Below are 25,170 nucleotides of genomic sequence, written 5' to 3' on the forward strand. Positions count from 1 at the left end.
ATGAGACATTTTTTCAGTTCAATTTTAGAACTCCATAGTTACTGGAAAAAAAAAACACATTGGCCCACTCATGCAGATTTTATTCTGGCTTTTTTATTTTTATATTGTCAAGTGAGAATTTGTTAGTTGATTCATCTACTAGTCAATCAGAAGAAACCAACTATTTTGATAATTTATTAATCATTTCAGTCATTTTTAAAACAAATTCCCTAAAGAATTTTATCGTTCCAGCTTCTCACATTTTAGGATTTTCTATTTTTCTCTGTCTTACCATATAATTAAGCGAATATTTTTGGGCTTTTGACTTTTGGTCAGACACAACAAGACATTTAATGATATAACCTCGTACTGTAGAATATAGTGAGGGGCATTTATCAATATTTGCTGACATTTTATAGACCAAAAAAAAATGAATCAAGAAAATATTCCGCAAATGAATCAAAGATAGTAATTTTTGGCTGCAGCCCTCCACTGAATGACTGCATGGAGGGATCACTCAGAAGGTTTGGGTTCATGCGGAGACCAGACTAAACAAAAAAAGCTGGAAAGTTTTTAGCGTTTTATTGTCACATTACTGTCCTCTGCTCCAGACTCTGACAATCTGACTGTTTAACAATCGTGAAAAAAATGATGACTGGTTTATGATTCTCCGACTCATTCCGTGTTGTGTCACCACCTTTTTGTAGAATTTAAAATGGGGCCCAAAAGTTGTTTCAAAACAACTAAAAAATGTGTTTAACAACAGGACACCAAGAGAGTAGATTCAGAACGATGGAAAAGACTGTACAATATGATTGCACAGTGGACAACAATAACATACTGTAGTCTTTGGTTGATTCAGTATTAGAAATAAATTTCCAGTGAGTTAACCTTTACAATCTCCCATCTTGAAAATATATAAATATCACATAAATATGACATTAAATAAATTCATCCTAGAATCCTGTATGTACAAATTTACATTAAAGTTCAGAAGAAACTGTCCTTTTGCTTAATTTTAGTGTTAACCGTCTATTTCTACCTATAATCGCTCAAAGTCGTGCCAGTAACATCCACAACTTAAACACTGATCAATCCATCAGATCAGTCCAAAGAAAACAGCTCTCAGAATATTCATGAAGAGGTTCAGATGATCTTCATCGTTCACATCACAGAATTATTTGTCATTTATGTAACTGGTTTTTTTTCATTTCTAAATGAGAAACATGCTTTCTCCCTGTAAGCTACAGATAAAACCGCAGTGTTTATGTACTGGAATGTAAGGGGGCGATGACTTGACGTATGAAATACTGTATGCACAGTATGCTTATTGTACATGATATTCATAGGATTAATGTAACACTGCTTTGGCTGTAGACACGAGTACTCTCACTGTCACAGTCCAGTGTTTCTGTCATAAAAATGTTTGCACAGTGACCTTGTGGTCGTCTCACAACAAACTTGATCGCCTCATTCTCACTCACTCAGCTGCTGTGGAGAGCGTCGGCTGAAAGTCTTTAACTCAGGCCGGTAAAAGCCCCCGCTGACTCAGTTTTCGGTGTCTGATGAGTCGGACACGTCTGCCAGTCGCGCCTGCCTCTTGCGTACGTTCCAGTGCAAACACTGAGCCAGGCTTTCGAACCAGTCGTACACCAGGTCATGACAACAGATAGACGGCACCGGGTAACAAGATGTGGTGATCTTGATGCTGTTGGGAGAGAAACAGACAGCGAATGAATCCTAAATTGAGGATCATCTGTATAATCATCGTCTGTATAATGATATGCTAACAGATAATGACGGTGAATGAACTTTACCAGTCTCCATGCTGGATCTCCTGTCTCTTCCTGCCATCAAACGACACCCAGGCAGTGTTTCTGGCATCTGGAGACAAAGTGATCTGTTTTAGGAGAGAAGAGAACAAACTGTCAGTTTCCACGATGCTCGCGTCTCTGTGAGGCCCTGCTTTGGCACAGTGGTGTTTTGAGCTAAATGCAAACTTCAGAATGTTAATATGGTCACAGTGGCAACACTAACATGCTATTGTTTAGCAAGTGTCATGGTTACCATGTTTACCGTGGGGCCTTGAATGCTATTGTACCTCTGAAGAATAACCACGTATGGCACCGATGAACAACGTGCTTGATAACTAACCTTTTTAGATTTTTTATTAGTGAACAAGTCAACAAAAAAAACTGTTAGCTTATGCCTGGTTTGTGTGAAGGGACTGTTAAAGTGAGATATTACCATGAGCTCCACCCCGGCAGGGACAACAATAGGCCTGAAGGACAGCGAGTGTGGGCAGATGGGGGTGACCATGATGGCGGGTACATTGGGGTGGATCATTGAGGCTCCTGCTGCAGCTGCATATGCTGTGCTGCCTGTAGGCGTGGACACAATCACACCTGGGGGACAGAGACAGGGAGGCAGTTTACCATATCAGTTTAACATATATATTCATATACTGTGAGCCCATTCTTTAAGAAAGTACAAGCAGAAAAAAATGTGCTTTAACAAGTAAAGGCAAAAGTGTGACATCAAATAGTGGGGGACAAGTGTGTGTCTGTCTTTACCGTCTCCCTGCACTGAGGTGATGAGTCGTCCATCGAGGTACAAGTCGACGTTGGACAGGTAAGAAGATGGGCCTCGATCCACCACCACCTCATTCAACACCTGTATAGCACGCAAGACCACACAAAGACCACGATGGACTAAAGTCTTCCAAAGTGATGTTTCAATAGCTTTTAATCTGGATCAAAATCAAAATGGTGGATATATGATTATGTTGATTTTGGAGGAAACCTAAATCCTGTTGAATTTTAAGAGAAGAGATTTTGTTGAATCAAAATCAAATTCATGTTCACTGATTTATGACCACATAAATCAAATATGTTACTGCAGTGCCATCTATAGGCCAAATGTCAGAAATGTCTTGATGTGTTTTTTTGTATATGTACAGTATAATGTGAGCAATAAATGTACATTTAGACTCCTTAATACTACGTACATAAAAAATAAACAAATGGCTTTTGTTCAGGGTTCATAAAATATGTTTTGTGCCAAATATGACAAAGGCTGGATGAAAAGTATGGAAGGAGTGCTACGAGAGTTAAGAATGGTGAACAATCTTGTCATCTAAAAAATAAGTAGTGTAATACTGATCTTGAAATCAGTATAAGCCCGAAAAACAAATTTAAAAAATGTAAAGCTTATAGCCAGTGTAAAGTGTTTGATAAATACCCACATGGTGGTGCAATCTACATCAAAATCAATCAGTTTGTGGCCTAAATTTGCTCCAAAATTTTAAGGAAATCTCTTAAGTACTTTTTGAGACATCTAGCTAACAAACAAACAAACAAGAAACATTATTGAAAACAAAACCTGTGCGGTGGGAGGTTATTAGACAAAATAAGTTTACTGACTTTAATGTGTAATGTGAAATAAGCCTGCATAACTCTACAGCCACCGAACACCGCAAATAACTAGACTCTGATGCATATCCCCATATTCTCTGGAGTACAAAAGGGGCAATCGTCAATATGTAATTTCCTTTCACAGACAGTAAATATTGGAGTAAACTGAATCGATGCAATTCAATAAAAACAATAAGTCAGCCAGCAGCAGACAGACAGAGTTACAGGCCAATACAAAATCCCACATTACACCAGGGAAACTACAAGCAGAGAAAAATGCTGGTGTGCAGACAGGCAGCACACAGATCGTGTTCCACACTTCAGTCAGTCACATAAACTACTGCAGCGCTGAGCACTGATGTCTGGCAGATGTACTGACGTCAGCCGAGCACAACGCAAACATCCTGCTGGACACAGCAGACATGATGTAATGTGAGGTCAAACTCTGGCTCAGAGACCACAGCAATACATCACTGTCTTTTATCGATCGATTATCGAGACAAAAAAAAACCCAGGGAGAGAGGAAAGAGGAGAGAGCTGCACTGAAAATGACAAACTACAGCACTCTGTGTGTGTGTGTGTGTGTGTGTGTGTGTGTGTGTGTGTGTGTGTGTGTGTGTGTGTGTGTGTGTGTGTGTGACTGCAGCAGTGTGGCATGTTGTTTAGTTACAGAGTGTGTCAGACTGAGAACTCATTAAATATTGACTGCACTGTTGACGCCATGGTCTCCATGGCAACTGGTTCAACAGAACTTCACAACATCCGACTCTCTCTCGCATATCAGCTTTATTATGACTGTCGCCATGGCAACACAGCTGATGCTTGCTCTGGCTGAGCTGCACACATGTACGCACACACAAACACACCCGGGATGAAAATAAAAAAAAGATGCGCACACACTCACTCACTCACGCACACACAGTCAGCCTCCATCATCTTTCATCATCATTTGAAGGACGTGATGAATCGGGATTTAACACAGAGGACAAAATGCAGAGACACCAGCCCTCTTTGGCCAAACCAGAGGACCTAAACTAAAGGGAACTAAAATTTCCCTTTAACATTCCCGTTTGTGTTTCCACCGCCTCTGCAGAACAGTCAGGCAAATCAGTCCGATAAATAATTAAAGAACGAGACGCAGTTTTCACACATTGCTGTTGTTTATGTTTACTGTTGTGTGGCGCCGATGTCTGAGTGGATGCAATGAATGAATGTAGAGGAAACATGCAGAGTTAGAAAAGTAGACTGTCTGATATGAAGTGGACGATCTGCTGAGGGACTTCATCTCCTTTAGTACATAACAGTTATAACTTTTCAACTACTAGCATTTTTTGCTTTTTAAATGAATTTTCAGCTACTGTCACTACTTCCCCAGCTCCTGACATTTTGACTGCTTCCATTTCTTTGTCTTCAACTAACATTTGAACTAATTTCAGAGCTTAAACGTCAACTGACACTTCAAACTCTTTCAGATCTCAGGTCTTCACCTCTGAACAACCAAAAAAAAAAAAGTTTTCCAGCTCTTCTAACTTTCACTGTTCATACACACTTTAAACAATTGCTTTCATTCAACACTTTAACTGACATAATATTTCAGTTTACATCTTAGACCTCTTTTAGGGCTTCCACTTCAACTGATCTTTCAACTCAATTTATCACCTGCTCCTGCAGTGGAAACAGATTGAAATTTGCATCTTTAGTCTGCGTTGTGGATTTTTTAGCTTAAGAAACACCCGAATTATCAGCAAATGACCGTTAGTACACTTCAACAACATAGAAGTGAACTCTCAAGGACTTTTTAATGGAAACATCGACACCGCCAAGCTCATCTGATGTAAGTAATCAGTCCAGTAGCTCACTGGCTCACTGATCTCTTCAATAAACTTGTCCCCGTGGATATCTTCGTCCTCACCTGTAGCTGCAGGGTGACCTTGCCGGCCTCACTGTTAGTGTGTCCGTGAAGAAGGAGTCCATTGTGCTCCTGTTGCTGCTGCGGTGGCTCTCGGTTGTACGGCTGCTGGCCTGTTCTCTGAAGCATGTCCTTCACTACCTTCACCTTCAGACGACTGCGCAGAGTGATGGCTGCGTTGCCTGAAAACCCACATGCAGAAATACAAGGATTTAGTATTTACATTTACATACGAATGACTACAATAGTTAACATTAGACCAGTAAGTGATTTAAAACCGCACTCGACCTTCAAATACTTTGGCCACTTCAGTCTTGTACGACTCAAACTTGAAAGGCGTCAGGAAACCCAGAGAACCAAGATGAAATGCCATAACCGGAGGAACGCTGCCCTACAGAAAAGAAAAACCACAGTCTGACCTGCTCTGCTGGATTCATCCTTCTCACCCCCGTCAGGACAAACTAAATACAGTACATGACACTGTCCATATATATTTGCTGTTACTGAAAGACCGTATTTTCAGCAGGTTTCACAGAAATTTCACAGAAATACCTCCACCTGAGACCAGGGTTTTTGTTAAATTAAGAATAGGAAAGTAAGAAATACAATTTAGTTTTTAAAAAAGAAAAAAGGAAAAATCAAGAACATAAACCTAGAGAAGGGATAAAACAAAGTAAAGATAAAATATAATTATACCACATCAAAATCACATATTTATAGATTGGACAGTATTAAATCCAAAGAAGGCTGAAAAGGTTTTGATTTAAGAAGGCAATTTTCTTTCAACTGGTAAAGGAATAAATACAGAGACATAATGTGGTCTCCCTTTAAATTAATTTTATCTAGTATAAAATGTTTTCAAAAAAATCTGCGATCAGCTGGGACACAGAGATGAGCGAATAAAAGTGTGACTACCTGGAAGAGAGAGGAGGCGTAGAGCAGAGTCCCATCTCCCCCCAGACAGATGATCAGGTCTATACAGTCGGAGATATCGTCATAACCTGCAGGTGGACGAGAGCACAGCTATTACAACACTTACAAAATAAAAAGATATATATCTTAATCCGAACTGTAGCAGTAAAATAGTCACAGTTTTCCGGTTTCAGGAGGCTAAAAGGGAGGAAATGTCCTAAAAGCTCTCCATGGGAGCACATGATGACTTGGCCAACTTTGAAGATTTTTTAGAAACCATCCACCATATGTGCCCAGTAATTCATCCAAAAAGATCACATTTACCAGGACACAGAAAAACAGTTTTAGAAGAAACTTGTTCTCTCTCCAGGAGCATCTTTCTGTTCCATCCTTCCAGCTATTATTTGAAAACAACTTCAAATACAGTTTTCTTACACAGAAATGGATATAAGACAACAAAGGACCACCACCATATTTTCTGTAGTGTTAATGTCATCTAAGCTGAACATTGGCTGCAGAAATGAAAAATAATTAAGTACATTTATCTCAAGACAAGCACAAGACTGTACTGGTATCTTTCTTAATCATTTCCTTTTTGTGAGACTTTAATTCCAATTCATTTTTTGTGGAGACTGAACTTTACTGAACTTCTCGTGACACTACATTCCCCCTACAGTTTTTCTCGCTGGTTATTTGGCAAATTAAGAGTATACAGGTAAAACTATAAGATCATTAAGTACAGCAGAGTGTTGCTGTTGTTTGCTGACAAATCACCATATCGATTTATAAAATGATATGTCACTGTTACTGTGTCTTTAGTGTGTGAGAGGTGGTAGGACACACAAGAGTCTCACCCTCCCTGAAGGTGCAGAGTTGATTGCGTATGGAGCCGAAGGCCTCGTCCTGTGACAGCGTAGCATCATCTGCGACCCTGCGCTCCACATACACCATCATCTGCTTCTCCTGATACACAAAGACATGCCTTAGTGACAACAGCCAAAACACCCACAAACATTTCTCAAAAGAGTGCTTTCCAAAATAAAGTTGAGCATATGCCAAACATGTGCAGTTTAATATGACAGTGTCTTTATGGAATGTAAATATATGAGTTCACTGGCCAACTCTGAGTCTCGTAACACAGACCACAGCTTGTTTCGGAAACATTGGGCCACGTGTGGCTGTTATAACTTCATGCAACCAGAATGTAACTTTGACCTAAATGTCTGGACCATTTCCTGTATTCTACCACAAAGTGTAGAGTGTACACTCTGTTCTTTGACACTAAATAAGGTGTATTATGAAAGGTACGAACTGTTTACCAACTGTTACCCTGATAAAATGAAACACCAAAATTGCAGCCTGGTATTGCTCCCAAATTGACTGAGAGGTATTAACACAGAAGACTACCACAGGAAAACCACAAAATCTAAAGCTGTAATGTTTTCTGATGCTGTAAAAATGTATGTGACAACACCTCATATTTATAGTGTCAGAAATCAGATTTAGATCAGACTTGGCCTTTAAGTGGAAAACTGTAAGTGATGTTTCATTAGACTGAACTGAAAAGTCTGCACTGCATGGCCTAGTGCAGACATTTCATCAACAAGTTTCCTGTGCCATAACAACCAACGGGAGCAGGAAAATGCCCTAAAAATTTCACAATAACAGCTCAGATCCACAATTAGGCTGACCTGCTGACCACCTTAATGTCTGTAAATCTGGGTTGGCTAACATCATGTTTATAGTAATTAAAATGCAGAACAACTACAAATTTGATGATATCAACCATATAGTAAATCAAAGACTGTACCTCCACTAGGAATCTGCAGAGCTCTTTGAAAGGCTCAACCAAGCTCTCATCTCTGATTTTCCTAATGACGAGCACATTGACCGGGGGTTTATTCCAGGTGAGCCGCTGGCTGGCCGGGTCCTGGATGTGCCTGGAAGACAGAAAGAGATACGGACACAAACACAAGTAAGTAAACACATATACCATCACTGTCTGAAAAAGACATGTTATATACACAGAAATACAGATACAGAAAACAGAATAGGTCAAAAATTTGAAATAGACATTATGAAGAATATAGAGAGAACTTACATTACCACAATGTCTCGAGACTTTGGTTTAGTTTGTTGAATCCTGACAGTGACCAAATAAAGTCAAATGCCACCATGATACCGTGTCTTCTCAATTCAGTGAAGCTTACTGTACACTGGACTAACATTTAAAGTCATTAATTAGCTGTTATGACACTTTCATGTAACATCTGTATAGAGTGAGGTCCAAATTCGAAACATCAGAATAGAAAAAAAAAACCCAAAACTTTTTCTGTCTGTACTTTACCATTTGAATCTCTCCTCCTTCGCGTAGTGGATGACAGGCATTTTGCAAATAGTTTTGTCTGTGTGTGTGTTTTCAGATCAAGTTCAAGGAAAAACTCTGAGATTAGCTGACATCTGTGGTCTGTTCAGCGAGTCATCCCATTGCATGTAACATCCAATCACAGCATTCATATTTTATCTTATCTCAAGCAGTTACACAAGCTTATTCTGTGTCAATGTCCCCAACAAGCAGAGTATACTCTCATCAGTTTGTACACACAAAGTTCGACTCATTCAGCACCCTCATGCCTCATGCTTACATGACTGAAGTTGGGTTGGGAAGAATACAGGCTTTGGGTCCGAAGTGAGTGGCTGGATATGGTCCATGTAGAAAGTGGGCTCTCCTGTGAGGAGGGAAAAAAAGAGGAGTCAAGAGACTATCACCTCATGTCCCAGGCAGCAGAGTTGTGGCAGTGGCACGACAGACCAGCTGGCAACCTGCGTACAAACCTCTTAGGTGAGCTTTCCGCTGTGTCGCTCGCTGACCCGGAGGGCTCCAAGTGCTCGTGTTGGCCTGGCAACTTCCGTCGCTCGATCTCCCAGAGCAGCTGGTCATGACCATCCCCCCGTCGCTGTGACCTCTTCCCGTCCCGCCGTCTCCTTGGTGATTTGGATGGGTGCTCCCTGTGCTTGGAGTGCCTGGCTGACTCTGACAGCTGACCAGGGGGGCCTGGGGGTCGTGCCATACCTCTGTCCGGCGCTGCTGGTGGCCCCGAAGATGGACTGGTCTCTGAATTCTCCATTCTGCAAGGAAACAACGCAGAAACATCTAGTAAAGAGTGTTTAAGGAAAAGAAACAATATAAAGGATGATTTTATGAATAACAAAAAATGTCAGTCGATTATTTCAGTAGTCGATTGTCAAAAAATTGAGTACCAACTATTATACTTAATATATATCATAATAATCAATTAAATACCAAATATTCTCTGGTTCCAGAATCACAAATATGAGGATTAGCAGCTGATAAATGACATAATAAAGTAGAAATAAAGAAAACTGGCCTTTATCTATTTCAAACAAATATAAACCAATGTGATTCAGGCTCGTCGTTAGAAAGTTTAAAACACTGCTAAAGGTTTAGGATGGGGTGTATATTTGTCATCTTTGTGTTTAATACATTAAATATTCAACCTAGAAAAATAATTAATTTATTAGTCACTAAAGTCAAGTTGTCAGAATATTCCATTTACTATCGCAGAGAATTAAAGAAACCAGAAATGATTAAAACCAGAGAATCTTTCAAATCAAAATTTTCACAGAATATGATAAACTATCTCAATAGTGGCTGATTAACTTTCTGTCCATCAACTAATCATTGCAGCTGGTCACTGTTATGTTATAATGTTCAGTTTTAATGAAGCTGAGTTAAAGTTAATTGTTAGACTTTATGGTCAAGTTGGAGGATGCACTTTGTGGTGCTGTTAAATTGCACGTTTCTGTTATTTAGCCAACCCTCACTGATTTGAATGTGGTGGGAAATAAAAAAACATATAAACACCGGTTAGTGTAACACAATGCAATTGAACAGAATCCAAAAAAAATCCAAAAAGACCATTAAGTTATAACCTTCTCAAAAGCAGGATTGATTGCAGGGTTAGGGTTAGTATTATATTGCTTTACATTTACAGCAGTGGGCTAAAAACTTACAAAATTAATGTCAAATTGATTGTTTCTTCATTCTAATGTTTATCAGTGACCTTGAAACAGATGACAGTCTTTGTATAACACATTACTCAGAGATAACAAGCAGCTATTTGACAAACAGAAGTCAGAAAGTGAGTTTATCTGTCAGTCGAGATCTCAGCTGTGAAAACCGTTTGTTGACAGCTAACGTTACCTAGCAATAGCTAAGCAGCTAACCGCTCTGAATTCTCTGTGAAACTGAACGAAACGAAGCCTTACTGTGTCACAGAGACTCAAGCAAGCTCGTGTCAATACCAGACGGTGTCAAACATGTATTTAAAGACACACGCAACCGTCAAAGTCTGAAAGCTGAACTATTACAAAACCGTACATGACCGGGTGAGGCGATGTTTCCGCTGAGACGCTTCAGGGACGTCACCGTGAGCGCATCTCTGCGCAGGATTGGTGGGCAGATAAAGGCACAGCGCCACGTTTGACCCCGGTGGCCAGACACGGAATTACATCAGGTGTGCCCAGCAGGGTCGAGAGACATGAAAGCAGAGCAACACTTTAGTTTTCCTCTATGAATAAGGTGCTGAAGAAATACTAACCAAGACTCTGGTTACCTAAGGCCTGTTCACAAAAACATTTACCTAGAGTGTAAAACAAAAAGTGTATTTTGGTCCATCTTGGTGTGATAGCATCACATAGTTGCTGCACATTCATCGCCATTTCAGTAAAGTGAACTCACTGTCATGTTCAAGAAACCAGTTTGAGACGTTATGCTGCTGGAAGCAGCCATCAGAAGTGGTCATAAAGGGATGGACATGGTCAGCAACAATGATCTTCTATTGTCCAATTATGGTGAGCGAATCATAGTCTCAGTTTCCTCTTAGCTGACTGGACTGGCACCTGATGTGGTCTTCTGCTGCTGTAGCCCAGCTGCTCAGGGTTTGACGTTTTAGCTGTGTGCACCTAATAAACTGCCAACTGAGTCTATGCTTCAACTACAATTGCTGCATTCTGATGGGCTTCAAGATACATTTGCATTTAAGCTAAATATCAAGAATGTAAACTAACCTGAACAAAATTGTGTTAGTTTTTTCCATAGCCATACCTTGAAACTGCAGCTCATTTGTGTGATTTATCTCATGCAAACAAACTCCAGGCTGAAATCAAATAAATCCTGATCAAGCAAATCTCAACTTCCTTGTTTCAGAGCTAACACGTGTTACTTTACAGGCTTCCCTGCGTTCAAACCACGCCTTTTAAGCTTTTTTATAGTATGTGTTGACTGAAGCAGGATCCCGGATATTTGTTAACCTCCAACGGGAAACAGATAGAGACACTGCATTTAATATCAGATGACTGCATTCACATGGATAATAAATCCAAAGGTAACTGTGTCGTTGCATGTGTTTTCTTAACACAGCCTGTCTTGACTTGCTGAGTGTTGCAAAGGTCTTTGGTCAATGAATCTTCTGGTGTTTCTGAGCAGCACTGAAACATATTCTTAATTAATCTTCTTTATAAGTAACTGTATAGGAAAATATAGGAAAAATGCAATGCACCTCTGCTTAAAGAATACTTGCATTTTAATGTTTTGCTCAGTTCTCTCTGTGATGACTCCACTTTGACCGTTTGAAATCTGAAACTTGGTGTTCTTGTGTTAATATTTGGTGAGTGTCGACTTCCTGTTAAGCTATAACTGCCTCTGTCACTTCAGCAGCAGCAGAGGCAGAAGTATAGCGCAGAACGGCTGTAGCATTAATCCAGAAGCAGGTACCAAATAGGACTATAAAAAAAGTGTAACTTTTCAATTACAAACTGCACTTCAAAGCTCAGTTTACCAAGAATAAAATACTAAGGACATGAACTACATGTCCTGACAGCCCCAAGACCGCATCTTGTACAAGTAGAAGCAAACTCCCCACCACTGTAAAATGCATTTAACATCCCCTGTGGATACAATGAGTTCATAGTAACTGTTTATTTCCCTGTGTATCACTATCACTGCACTGACCTGCGAATCATTGAACTAAGGCGAGCCAAAACATTGTGGAGGTTTGAGCTGCCTGGACCGAAGGCGCTCCCAAATACTCAGCTCACCTTTTGGTTCAGTTTGGTTGTTTCAGCTGCCTTGACCTTTTCTGTTTCCAGCATTGTCTAGAAAAAGGATTTTTTTTTTTTTTTTTTAAAGGAAAAGAAGAGCCTGGTTACTATGGGATACTGTCTCCATGCAGGCACAAGAAATGTTTAAATAAGGTTGAGCAGAAGAAAAAAAAAGTGGTTTTTATTTTAGGTCAATTCCACTGTGAGTTTTTGTTTGTAATTATTTTCATACAGTTTCAGCTGTGGAAACCTGATTGCATTGAAACTCACTGAGGCAGAAGGGTTTAGACTATTGATCATTTCACATGAGAAGATTATTTTCTTTATCTCTGTTTTCTCACTAGTTTGAAGCAGACAGGGCTCATTTGTTTCTCATTTGTTTTTAGGTGGCTATAAAACTTGGTTCCCCGCAGCAGCAGCAGCAGGGTCTCCATAATGGTCCACAGTGGTTTGTGCCCTTCTGGTTAAAAACTCCTCCAGAAAACCCACCATGAACATCTCCATCCCATCTATCCTGCTCAGTCTGGGAGGGAAATGTCTGCTCAACTGGGCTCTGGTGTTTCTGCAGAGGAAGCACATCTGGAGAAGCTTTGTGGGGGTTTTCAGTGTGTCCCTGGCTATCGTGGACACAGCCCTGACCCTTATCTTCACCACCATTCACTTCCACATTGGCGGACACTTGTTCCTCTTGGACTTGCAGCTGACCAGATACCATATATGTTTGGTGGTTCAAATCCTTGGACAAGTCTACAGTGCTCTGCAGTGGCCTGTGGTGGTCATAGCTAGTTTCGACTATTTCTACACCATTTTTCTGCAGCCTGCTGCCTCCAAGGCAAAATGGATTGGCCGCTCATTTGTAACGATTCTGCTGTGGTGCCTCGCCTCTTTCTACATTTTCCTGCTGTCTGAATTCGTCCCCGTCTTGGAGGATGTGTCTCACCACCAGATACACCAGTGCTGGGTCTTCCACACCACTCAGATCTTGCAGGTTGTCACACTGCTCTCCTTGACTCTGAGCTGTGCAGCATTGCATGCTGTTTGCACCACACCATCAATACAAAATCCTCAGCTGAAGGACCAAATTACAGACCAAAGCAAAACTCACTCCAGAAGAAGCGTTGTTTGCCAAGTCCTGCATATATTTCTGAACACTTGGGCCCTGCTCCTGATTTTTCTGGCTGTGCTCCTCCTGCTACCCGTGGGAATACCCTCATACCTGGGTCTGAATGTTGCCTGGCTCTGCTTCCTCAACAGCTTTGTGATAGCAGTGGTTTTATGTGTAGTCTGTCCAACCTTGCAGTTAGCGCAGGGCTTGGCAGCAGTTCCTCCTGACAGCTTCTGTGAGTGGAAGTTTAAATTTAACTTGGCTGCAGAGGACAGAACATGACTGCACGAAGCAATTTAATGTAGGGCACACGTTAGAAGAAATTAAATTAGATGATTAAACCTGAATGTCTTGTAGTGAGAGAACAATTTGTACTTCTGGAACAGTAGTCATGATAGCAGTGTGGCTGCTTGGATGGCAGTGTGGGTCCGTCAGTCCACCACTTGTGCCAAGAGTGAAATAAATTTTGGGCAAAATTTGTGATACTAACAGAATGAACCCCTCTGACTCTGGTGATCTCCTGATGTTTCATAAGGCTGACATTTGTGGTTTTGAGTCAAATGTACCAATGGCTACTGAATGGATTAATTGAAGAGTTAATTGTAATAAATATGGTGATCAATTAAGTTGTCTCCATCATCAGGTTTTTCAGTTTCAGATTCATTTTTGACTCAAGGCCAGAGTACAAACAAAACATACAATATAATCACGACTGAATGATGGAATTCAGCAGAAATGACCCTCACCATAAATTACTTTAGGTAATTCTTGGTAAAACACACAACAGGAAGGCACATGGGAAACAGCTTGTCTCTCTCAGGTCGGTTTCCCCTAAAAAACAACTGACCAGCGATGTCTGAAAACCCAGAAGGTCGTTTAAAACACTTTCTGCTGTTTTCGCAGTATTTTAAAAATCACGAGAGACTCTTCAAATCATCTGAAACTGGAGATATAATACTGCCATAGACTCAGTGAATTAAGGGCCACAAATTGATCGCCGCTTTATTTAGCATATATTTGTTTACATTTTGGAAAGGTAAGTACGCCGAATTTGCTATTAACACTTCCTCTTTGCTATGCAACACTGGATGTCCTAAAACTATCACTGGATTTATTTGATACTGAAGTAAAGATAAAAACGTGATGATTTTCAGGCAGGTTCTGCAATTATAGAGTTTTAACCCCGACTTTTGACTTAAAGTGAAGCAATCTGGCGCTACAAGCGTGAAGGTAGCTTACCGTACCGGCCTCCATGAGCTGTGTCATTGTCGTTGCTGCAACTGCAACTGTCGACGTGTTGATCAACGAGTCAAACAACAACAACTTATTTCCTGTTGTTTTTAGGATACCTGCATACGCCTGTCCCTTTCACCACACAGTAGCTACCTTTTCCTCTACGCTCCAGGTGAACCTCTCTTTCAGGTTCAGATGGAGTCGTTTTGGTGCCAGGTGTGCTGACGGACTTAGTTTAACGTTGCACACTGAGGTGCAGCTTGGTACATGTTAAATGTGAACTAAAAAAAAGAAAGACACATTTTATGCAAGGATTTTGTAGCCTTCCCAGAGGATTAACAGAAAACATTGGTGGAGGGAAAAAAAATGTATTTTGAAGAGTAGATACATTTGAAAGACGGAGGGTTTTATATAGACGCATGTGTATGGCTGCAACTAACGATCATTCTTATTGTCGTTATTGATTAATCTTTTGGTCTGCAGCATGTCAGAAATTGTTAAAAAATGGCTGACACAAGTTCCCAGATAACTTCAAAAAATCTTTGTTTTGTGAAGACAATTAAAAACCCAGAAATATTCAGTTGACCACTATGTAAGATAGAGAAATATTGGGCATTTTCCCTTGAAAATTTTATAGTTTTATAATCAAAATTATTGCTGATTAATTTGTCAATCAACGAATCGTCTCAGTTCTACACATATTCATGCTGCTCAAGTGACCTGGCTCTCCAGGTGTTGTTTTTACCCCTGTCCCTGTAACGTCTGTGATTTCATGTCACTTATCTCAGCCATAGGACACCACTGCTGCTTCCTCTTGAAAAACTCGTCCAAACGTGTGAAGAAGGATTTTATAAGAACAATATTAGCATCACAAGCAGATGATAAAGGCAAGAGACAGCACTGGTTTGACACTACAGAACTTTACTTGAATTTGATCCAAGTTCATTGTCTATACAGGGCATATTTACAAGATCTGAAATCAGGGAAGGGCAAAAACAGAAAAAAACAAACACTAGAACTGAGGTATTAGCTAAAAGCATTTACAGGTATGTCATTTACTAGTAAATATCAATGATGATAAACAGTTAGAGATGCAGTGTCTTCTGCTTAAAAAACATCTTTTTATATCACAACATGAGGTAGGAGAACAGTGTCTCGATTCATGCAAGAAGAAAAGTCTCATCACACTGTAGTATTGGCAACGTAGTATGCAATGGTCATACACAGACACTGCGTTTCATGTTCCAGAACAGCATCGAGGGAGAAGAGGGGTTCTTTTTCAGCAAAGCCATAAATATTTTTTTCATCTCTAACAGGATGTGTAGAAATCAAAACATTATATTCTTAATAACCAGTGTGATCAATCACCGTCGCAGTCCTACTTCTGACTTCTCCCACACTGGCATAGAATAATTACTGGCTGGAAATCATACACCCAACTACAAAGCAAACCACCTGCAACAGTTCAAAGGTCACCTTGGATTTGTTTACTAGTTTTCTTCACGCATGGCTGAATCCTGTGTTGAAATGCGTTTGTGGGGTAAAGCCCGGCTCCTTTCACCTTGTTTTACTTGGTTGGTCAAACTCCACACCTGTAAAAATTCTGCACAAAGCATATCCAAGTTCTCATAACACTGCAAAATGCAAAAAGGCCCAGCACGCCATGTTACAAAGGATTTTCTCTCTCCTATCATCGAGTCCTTTTTTTTCATTATTGGAACACAATAAAAGAAGCTGAACATCGCCCCCTTGTGTATAAAATGCAAATTACACAGAAAGTAGAATTACATATTTTCATTGGGTATCGGCTAAGGTGATGAGTTAAAATGATGGTTTAATTTTTTTTTTGTTCTGCTGAAGAGGTAATTAAGTCAATAAAAACTAATACTGATTATGTTTGATTGATGTTAACACATCCAGACGAGGATATATGCTCTCAAATCAGAAAAAAAAACATAACTACACATCCAGAGCTACATGAGCAGGTTTTTCTCTTTCCCTTTTTCAAAGCTGCTGTGCTTCAGTCAGACGTAGGAGGTCAACACACTCTCTCTGTCTCGCTCACGCTCAAACACACACACACACACACACACACACACACACACACACACACACACACACACACACGCTCACGCCCACATTATTTCCAAATCAAATTAGGCTACATTTAATGTTCTTCAGAATCTGACTCTGACTTTATATTTAGCCTCTGAACCAATAATGACATAAAACTTGCACATGTTCAATGTTCATGCATATGAGCCATCTCAATAGTTTGTGTGTTACATGGGGGGAAACTTTTTTTTTCTCTTCACAATAAACTGATTGGTAGAGTGGCCCGGTGACACTAAACGTAAGGGGCAGCAAACATGCAAAAAAATCGTATTTTCTTTCCTTTTTTTTTTTTTTGTTTTCTTTTTTTTCCAAAATGCATTTTCTTAAACAAAGGTTTTCAATTTAGCTCAGGGGAGGGGGTTTAACAAAGAGGAAAAAAGCTCATTACATTACAAGTTAAACAGTCCGTCAAGATGAAATCCACAAAAAACAAATGCATCAGTTCAGAAAGGGGGGAAAGTGTGTAACCAAGTATCATTTTTCCTATTTTGCCTTTGTCCTGCATCATGTCTCAGTAAACCATGCATTTCACTCCCCCACATCCATTCCACAAAAGTCAAGTTCTGATATCTGCAAAGATCACTTTTAAAAGAAAGCAAAAACATTTAGGCCATCTGAAGCCTTAGTTCTGGTCCAATTTATATAACCTTTTGAAGATTATTAATATAAGAACAGTTAATATATTAATGACTACTGTATTTACAAAGTGAATATAAATCTTTAGTTAATACGTTAAATATTTTCTTTCATAATTTCAATAAAGGTTTAAATGGAACAACAGTAGAGTGTACATTTGCGGCATGGGTTTGATTTAACTGGCTTGCAACCTCACCTGCTTTTATGACCATCAACAAACCACAACTGTACCCTGCCCTGTCTTTAAGGTCTGTTATTGTAAAGGGAAGCTGTGTAAGAAAATCTGCATTGAACAGGATGGAGCACAGTGGAATGTCTATCAATTTGCATTTAGAGCAGATGCATAAAAAAAGCTCAGAGTTTAGCCGAGGCCGATCCCCTTCTCTTTTTAAACAATTATTTACACACATACACTCGCTTACAGGGATCTCCTTAGTGGCAATAAAAAGCGCTTTTGCCTGGCAACTGACACAATAAAAGTCCTCTCTTCCTCTGGCTGGACGTCTGCTCGCTCTCCTGGGCATCTACAAAACACTGCACACCCCCAGCTGATCTGGCACTGGAGATGGATGGACGGGTATGTGAGAGTGAGTGAGTGACGGCGGTTCTGTGGGAGAGGAGGGAGGTTCTGTGTTGAGAGCTGGGGGGATCCTGTACAGTCTCACCCGAGGGCGGGCAGAGGCCCCCAGACAACAACAGCTGCCCCCATTCTGATGGTGCAAAACAAAAAGGGCTCCCTCTGTACCCCCGGAGCCCGGGCCACCCAGCCTGCCGAGGGGGAGAGTGCACCAGTCCCCTGAACGCTCCCCTCAATCCTCCCTTCTCTTCCTCTCCCTGCCCGGTGCTGTTTGTTCAGCCAGGCAGAATAACGTGAAGCAGGGCCCAAAACACCCTGGACTAACTGCTTTCACCTGCGACCCACATTCTTAGACGACGCTCTGACAAACAGGGTGGGGATAAAACCATCTGCTAACAATAAAGTCAAATGATACAAAAAGAAGAAGCTGCCCAGAAAACAGGGACAGACTGGAGCTTTGATCATCTGCTGGGAACGCTGGGGCCATTGTTCTGCCTGAATGCCTGCACTGCACCGACACACTCGAGTATGTGCGGGCATGTGAGGATGTCGTATGTATTATGGTAATACAGCACAGCTACTGCACATGTGAGACTCTGCCTTTCTTCTTTCTTAGAGGAGCTACACCGGCTCAACCGGCCCCCGTGTCCAGACACATTCCTTTCCCAGGAGATTCTGGGGGAGGAGAGCACATTAAGTGCATAACACTGCTCGTGAGCTTCTTCATGCCAAGCCTGAAAAGAGCACAGTGTTTCCTGTCTAGCCCAAAGTGGGTGAAAACCACAGTGTTAAGGAGTTTCCCAGCAGAGGGAAATGGCCCGTACAGCAATGGTAGGTGTAAGGTCTCCAGTGGGTGGTGGTTGGGGGTGGGAGGGGGAGGGGGGGGGCACGAGACACTGGGCAGCTGGTGGATCAACCGACAGACTGTTTGGTCTACAACAGGAGAGTCCAGGTGCTGCCCAGCCGAGTAAAGAGGAAGTTAGTCTGTGTCAGGAGCAGCTGGGGTCCAGGCCAGACAGTTTGATAGCTAGCTACCTTGTGGGGGTCACACTCAAAACACTCATTTCAAGTTCAGCGTCACTATTGGCATATTTTCGTGAGGTTTTACGACATCTGCTAAATGTCTTTTTTTTTTGTACAGTAAAGGTTTTTCTCCTCCATATAGACTTGATGTTTTAACACATTATATTTTTCTTTCTCTGTATTTTCATAAGGAGCAAAAAAAACTGTTTTGAAATGTCCATGCAGTTTCCTGCATTCGCTGGTACTTGAGCATCTGGGTTGTAGGTACAGAAAGACGGAGAGGAGGCACACAACCAGGCGCCATAACGTGTCCGTGGGCTCCGGCAGCTGTGCCAGGTAGTAGCATGAAGTGACGTCCGTGAGGAGCTAAGACAAGCGTCTATGTGTCTGAGCTGAAGTCTGAAATCTCAAAGTCATTGGCTCCAGAATCCAGAGGGAGCAAGAAGGGAAGGGAGAGGAGGGTGACAATTGTGAGGAAGGGGGAAAAAAAAAACATAGTGATGGGTTAAGTTGGTCTCTACTTGACCAAACTCCTGTCTGTGAAGCAGCTGTTTGTTCAGTAAAAACTATAAATTAAATCATACATGCCCCAAAAAAAATCTTTAAATACTGTTTAAAGAGAGGAGAAGGAGCAAAAGAAAGAATAAAAATAAAAAACATACCATAAAACTTTTCTTTTAAGTGATGTTAAATTACAAAAACAAAAGTCAGTCCTACACTGAAATAAGGGAGGAGGGTGAGATGCACAACTTAAAAACAGCCTGAGGAGACGTGAAGCTCCTTTCTGCCTCAGGCTGATTTGTTTGTGTCTGTAGAGTTGGCGGGTGATGGGGAGAGGAATAAGGGAGGGTGGGAGGGAGGCGCCTGGAGGGGTGGCAGTTACTTTTGGCCAGCCGCTGGGGCCTCTGAGATGGAGGAAGAGCAGGAGGAGGGCGGGGAGTGGGCGTTAGGGGGTCCGGTGGAAGGGGTAGGAGGAGGAGAGGGGCTGCCTCCCACCGTGCCAGACTGGGACATCTGCTGCTTGAGTTGGGTGATTGTGCGCTCCAGCTTCTCCCGCGCCTCCCGCTCCCTGCGCAGCTCCTCCTGCAGCTCCTGTCGGTCCGCCTCCGCCCGCTCAAGCCTCTGACGGAGCTCTGACAACTGGGAGAGACAGAGACAGACGTTAAGCTGAGTTGAGACTATAGCACATCAGAAGACATTTAGTCTGACACATTATCACATATAACAACAAGTAAGTCATGGTGTTTGTTTTCACACATTAAATACACATAAGATTCAGTCAAGACCGGGGCCAGGAAATTTCAACGATCTTCAGTTTATGATCACATAAGACAACGAAAAGCTGCAAATCCTCACGTTTAAAAAGCTGCAAACACCAACTGTCAGAGGTTGTAGCTGAAAAGTAGTTTGTAGTTAGCCACCAAGCTATCAAAACAGACTGTGCAAAGTACAGCAGATAAGCTAATCTACTTGTTTTGCACTCTGTGACTGTCAAAATGCAGGAAGAACCTGGCTGAAAAGACCCTGTCTCTCATTGCTTGCTGCTCTTTTAGTAACAAGTGGTCACTTTTTGATGCTCAGACATGGACAGCGTACCATCACAGCCACTATGTGGGTGCTAAACAAGTTATTGGCCATTACAGTAAAGATTTATAAATTAATGGTCAATTATAAACCTTTTAAGGCAAGACTATAAAATCCCCTTGATAATAACCTGGTGTGAATTTCACAACAACAAAGACAAAACAAAACAAAACAGTAAAGTCATCTGTGATTCTAACACAAACAGGGTGCCATGAATTTACTACCCGTTACAAAAACATGCAAAAAAATTGCAAAATTACTTCAGACAATGTTTAGTGTAAAGCGAGCATTAGTCTCATAACCACACAAACACATGCACAGCCCCTCACATAACTGGCAGACAGCCCAAATTCGATGCCAAGGGGAGCGGGGCAGGAGGAGCCGGAGCTTCGATAACAGACAGGAGGGGGATACTGCAGCCCTGAGCCCCGGCCAACATAACACAATCTATCTCAAGATTAAGTCTAGTGGAAACCCAAACAAAGGGCCCGAATGTTCGTGTGTGTGTGTTTTCTCGCTCTTCAGCAGTATAGTGACTCACACGGGACACGAATGCGCACAAAATTCAGACAGGAAACTCTCAGAGGAACTGCCTGTCCACGTCTCTGGTCTCGAGGTTTTGGTGGAACATGTGGGTGACGACTCTGTGATCTTACAATGATTTGCCACTCACTGGTGGGCACATTTAAAAGAGAGAGCTCAGAGAGTGCTGGCCTGCGATTCAGGGAACCCGAGCGAGGGTCAAAGATTCCAGAGACCAAAAGATGTATGAATATGTAGAGTGCTACAGCTGCACTGATGCTTCCTTGGTTTGAATTTGATTCCCACCGGAGCACAGCACTATAATATCTGAGATGAAAATGGCTTGTGCTAAGCAAAGGAGGTCAGTGTGCCATACATATCACTCAGGTCGTTTCTGATGCCAGGATCAGCTCTCTGCATGCATGGGTTTCCCTATAAGCCCCGTACCTGTGCAGTGTAGTGGGCCTCTTGTTGGCGTTGCGCCCCCGTTTCGCAGGCGCAGGCCTGCTGTCGGAGCTGCTCCAGACGGGTCTCGAGCTCCAGCTGTTCCTGGCGGGCCTGGCTGAGCTGCCGCGCCTGCTCGCTGTGCACCGCCTCCAGCTCGCTGCGGAGCTCCCGCTGCTCTGCGCTCAGCTCCCGTAGCCTGGCAGCCTCGCCCCCGCGCAATGCCTCCAGCTCCTGCAAACACAAAGACTAAGTCAAGGGATATAATAATAATGTGATACTTTACTGACCTCTGTAGGGGAAAATGCTTTACATGTCAGCCTCTTCGCAGGGAGTCAGATGTCTGATAACACATGGGGCTTGAATGCAGGCTTCTGCTGCCCCATCTCAGATAAAATCAAAACTTGTATGTTTACCCTTTGACCTTTGACATTACATATTCAGTCAAATTATGGATATAGTCAAGGGCAAAAAAAAGGAAAAAGTTCCGTGTATATACATTTAACTTATCTGGTATTTTTTAAAAGACATTTTGTAACGATGGATTTCTCATTTTACAATACAAACGCAGTTCTCTCCAAATCTCACTAGAGGGTTTAAACACAGGGACATATTTCCACAGAAAGTGTGAACGTCAGTATAATGTAGGTCAAGTCTATTTCCATTTATCCAAACTGAAATTAAAGCGTTTTAATAATTATACAATATGTCATATACTAATGAAATGCTGTGATTCAGATGAACTGTGGTGCTGATTTGTTTTAACAATGGCGGAACCACACGTTTCATGTGGTGGGAGGGAGAGATGAAGGGGTCGGTGGGAGGTGAACATCACCTCCACGTCTACATCAAGGACACTTTTAATAGGCGAGGACAGTTATGGTCTAGTTTATCTTGGGCTCATTTATCTTGGTCTTTGTTCTTTCCAACCACCGACTCACCATCTCCAGCTGCAGCTGCTTGTGCAGGGTGGAGTTGAGCTTCTCCTGCTGTCTGCTGTACATCTGCATGATCTCCACAACAATCCTGTCCTTGTCGTCCTCCAGCCCCCCCACCACCACTGCAGCGCCGCTTGTGGCAGAGCCTGTGTCCTTAGCCGCTACTTCCGTTACCGGCGACAACAACGACGCAGGAGAAGGAGGGGTGTGGGTGGGGATGTGGGTGGCTTTCTTGCAGCTCGGGCTGCTTGTCTCCATGGAAACTGCCTGGGTTTGGCATTCCCGCTCGGTGGCCGAGGCAGCAGCGGCACGTTGGGATTTGGCCTCCTCGGCGCCAGCATTGACGGGAGGCGACGCATGAAGATCTGAGGAGGGAGGAAGAGGAGGATGAAGGAAGGAGTTTAAAAAAAAGGAAAGGAAAAAAAGAATAGGAGGTGGTTGAAAGACAGGAAGTGTGAGCCGAGCTGGTGCACACTCCCGCCTACGCTTAGTAACACCCTCGCACAACCTCATAGAAGCTCACACCTCTTTCTCAGCGTGAGCGCACACGCAGGCACAAGCATGGCATGGCAACAGCCGAGGAACCAAACACTCGCCCACAAATTCTGTGTGTGTGTGCCCTCAGACACACAGAGAGAAAGGAGAGGAATAAAGGGTCTTGTGTGGGAGCTGAGCTGCTCTGTGTGGGCTCCTTCAAACTCTGGCTTGTTCCCTCTCCGTGGCCTTTAAGGTGTACACCGTGGGAAAGAGATCAAAGAGACGGTGTCACACCCTCACACGCAAAGACACATGTGCACACATGCTGCAGCGGGGCATGTGTCCGCTAGCAGTCACAGTGTGTTTGCAGGTATGAGCTCAGAGACAGACAGAGAGGAGAGGAGAAGAAGAAACAGTGACAGAGGGAGCATGAGAACAGTGGGTTGTTTACCTGAATAATGTATTCATACAGTATGTGTGTGACAGGAAACAGCATGCTCTGTACACAGCCTGTCTGGCACTGGAGAGAGGACACTCATTTACTGACTCAAGCTGGCTTGCGCATGTGTATACACACACCAACATACATACTGCGCAGCACACAAGATAGTAGAGGCACACAAATAACAGGAGTGAGTCATTTGGTGGTGGATCAAAAGGAAATAAGCAGGGGAGAGAGAAAGAGAGAGAGAGAGAAGGCTACAGCAGAAAAAGTGAAGGAGGGGGTGACAGCAGACTGAGAGGGAGGCAGAGATGAAGGGATCCAGAGAAGACAGAGGGGAAGATGGATGGATGGAAGAGGAAGTGCGGGAGCAGACAGAGGACAGACTCAGAGAGGGGATGTGGAAGATAGCAGCCAGGAAAGGAAGGAGGGGGAGACGGAGGGAAGAGAGACAGATTGGTTGGAGAAGAGAAAGGAGAGCAGAACGCCTGAGAGATATGAGGGAGACAGCCTGGCAGTCAGATGTGGCGTAATAATGGCAGACGGAAACTACTGCTGTGATTCACCCGCTCTCTGTCTCGCTCTCCCTTTCTCTCCTTCCCCTTCTCTCTCTCTCTCTCTCTCTCTCTATACAAATACTATATATATATGTATATACACACACACACACACACACACACACACACACTCCAAACCACCCACCCACACACACACAAGTCCCTCTTATTAATGCAGGCTTAATATACACACTTTAATGTGCACATAAAAACACACACACAGTACAGAGAGGAGGTCAAAGCCATTTCCACCCCTCTTGCTCATCAATAGTCAGGTGCCCCCAGAGTCTTTATGTGAAGGTCAATGCATGATTATGTGTGTCGCTGCAGGCTGCAATGTATAGTGTGTGTGCAGGAATGTGTGTGTGTGTGTGTTGGATGGTAGTTTACTGTAGGTTGTATGTTTACAGTAAGCACGTGTCTGCTCTTTGAGCGTGCTACATGTACATGATCTGCATGTCTCTTCTGCTTATATCGTATGTATGTAAACTGCTCATGCATATGTGCATATGTATGTGCGTGACACGTTTGTAGTAGTCAGCCGTGTTTGTGTGTCTAATGTACATACAGCATACACAAGAGGGGGTATTTATTAAATAATAATTCACATTTAACAGTGACAGCGCTGTCTGCCTCTGACTGTTTGTGTAAATCATTTAACCTGAAACTGGCTCTAATACAAAGTTCAGACGAGAGACTAAGCATGTGATTACAGAATCTTAAACAACGGTACGTGGACCTTAAGCTGAGATTTTTTTGTCAAGCTGCTGTCTCCAAAGTCAAAAACTAACACCCTTAAAATAAATAAATAAATAAATAAAAATAAATATGTATGAATATATATATATATATATATATATATATATATATATATAATTAATGGTTAAATCATCCTTTTTAATCAAGTGTCTGTTAATGCATGTATTCATCTTAATATCCCATTTCTGAACATGGAATCTGACTTTACCTGCCATCGCACACTGGGTAATGTAGCTACATACTGTGGAACTAAAGCCAATAATTTAATGGATAAATTGGAGGCAATTTCCCACCCTTTCATCTATTTTTAGCTCTGTTGTTTTCAGTTTCTAACATGAAAGAAACGTAATTGTACAGTGTAGGTTGTTGTCTTTGCTTCCACAAGAAGGTCAAGTAAGAAAGGGTATGATTTTATGTGTTAT

At 42.1% G+C, this 25,170-nt stretch overlaps 3 protein-coding genes across 4 annotated transcripts in view; 1 reads left to right on the forward strand and 2 right to left on the reverse strand.

Annotated features, from left to right (window-relative positions):
• Positions 1-90: 90 nt before the first annotated feature.
• Positions 91-10,729, reverse strand: nadkb (NAD kinase b). Its single transcript, XM_041055891.1, has 12 exons — positions 10,504-10,729; positions 9,049-9,342; positions 8,859-8,942; positions 8,024-8,153; positions 7,068-7,176; positions 6,217-6,302; positions 5,590-5,692; positions 5,305-5,483; positions 2,553-2,652; positions 2,227-2,384; positions 1,797-1,879; positions 91-1,687 (listed from the first exon to the last, which is right to left on the reverse strand). The coding sequence occupies exons 2-12, from the start codon at positions 9,339-9,341 to the stop codon at positions 1,528-1,530; spliced, it is 1,485 nt and encodes a 494-aa protein (XP_040911825.1). The 5' UTR covers position 9,342; positions 10,504-10,729; the 3' UTR covers positions 91-1,527.
• Positions 10,730-11,354: 625 nt separating this feature from the next.
• gpr160 (G protein-coupled receptor 160) lies at positions 11,355-14,059 on the forward strand. The gene is made up of 2 exons (XM_041055893.1): positions 11,355-11,621; positions 12,723-14,059. Exon 2 carries the CDS (start codon positions 12,827-12,829, stop codon positions 13,721-13,723), a length of 897 nt encoding a protein of 298 aa, XP_040911827.1. The 5' UTR covers positions 11,355-11,621; positions 12,723-12,826; the 3' UTR covers positions 13,724-14,059.
• A 2,988-nt stretch (positions 14,060-17,047) lies between these two features.
• The window catches only part of skila (SKI-like proto-oncogene a), a 31,376-nt gene continuing 23,253 nt past the window's right edge, over positions 17,048-25,170 (reverse strand). For both annotated transcript variants that reach the window (XM_041054700.1, XM_041054699.1), the window contains exons 5-7: positions 22,517-22,878; positions 21,579-21,809; positions 17,048-20,165 (exon numbers count right to left, since the gene is read on the reverse strand). In XM_041054700.1, the coding sequence (XP_040910634.1) occupies positions 19,905-20,165; positions 21,579-21,809; positions 22,517-22,878 (854 nt within the window). In that variant the 3' untranslated portion in view covers positions 17,048-19,904. The remainder of the gene's footprint in view (positions 20,166-21,578; positions 21,810-22,516; positions 22,879-25,170) is intronic.

Source organism: Toxotes jaculatrix, chromosome 14, assembly GCF_017976425.1.
Source record: "Toxotes jaculatrix isolate fToxJac2 chromosome 14, fToxJac2.pri, whole genome shotgun sequence".
Taxonomy (NCBI): Eukaryota; Metazoa; Chordata; class Actinopteri; family Toxotidae; genus Toxotes; species Toxotes jaculatrix.

Bases quoted from the DNA above. Each gene is read 5' to 3' on its own strand.
- nadkb (XM_041055891.1), bottom strand. From the start codon at position 9,341: ATGGAGAATTCAGAGACCAGTCCATCTTCGGGGCCACCAGCAGCGCCG. The intron at 6,303-7,067 runs GTGAGACTCTTG...GTCCACCTGCAG, and splicing joins ACTCTGCACCTTCAGGGAGG to GTTATGACGATATCTCCGAC. The intron at 5,693-6,216 runs GTAGTCACACTT...TCTTTTCTGTAG, and splicing joins ACGCCTCCTCTCTCTTCCAG to GGCAGCGTTCCTCCGGTTAT.
- gpr160 (XM_041055893.1), top strand. From the start codon at position 12,827: ATGAACATCTCCATCCCATCTATCCTGCTCAGTCTGGGAGGGAAATGT.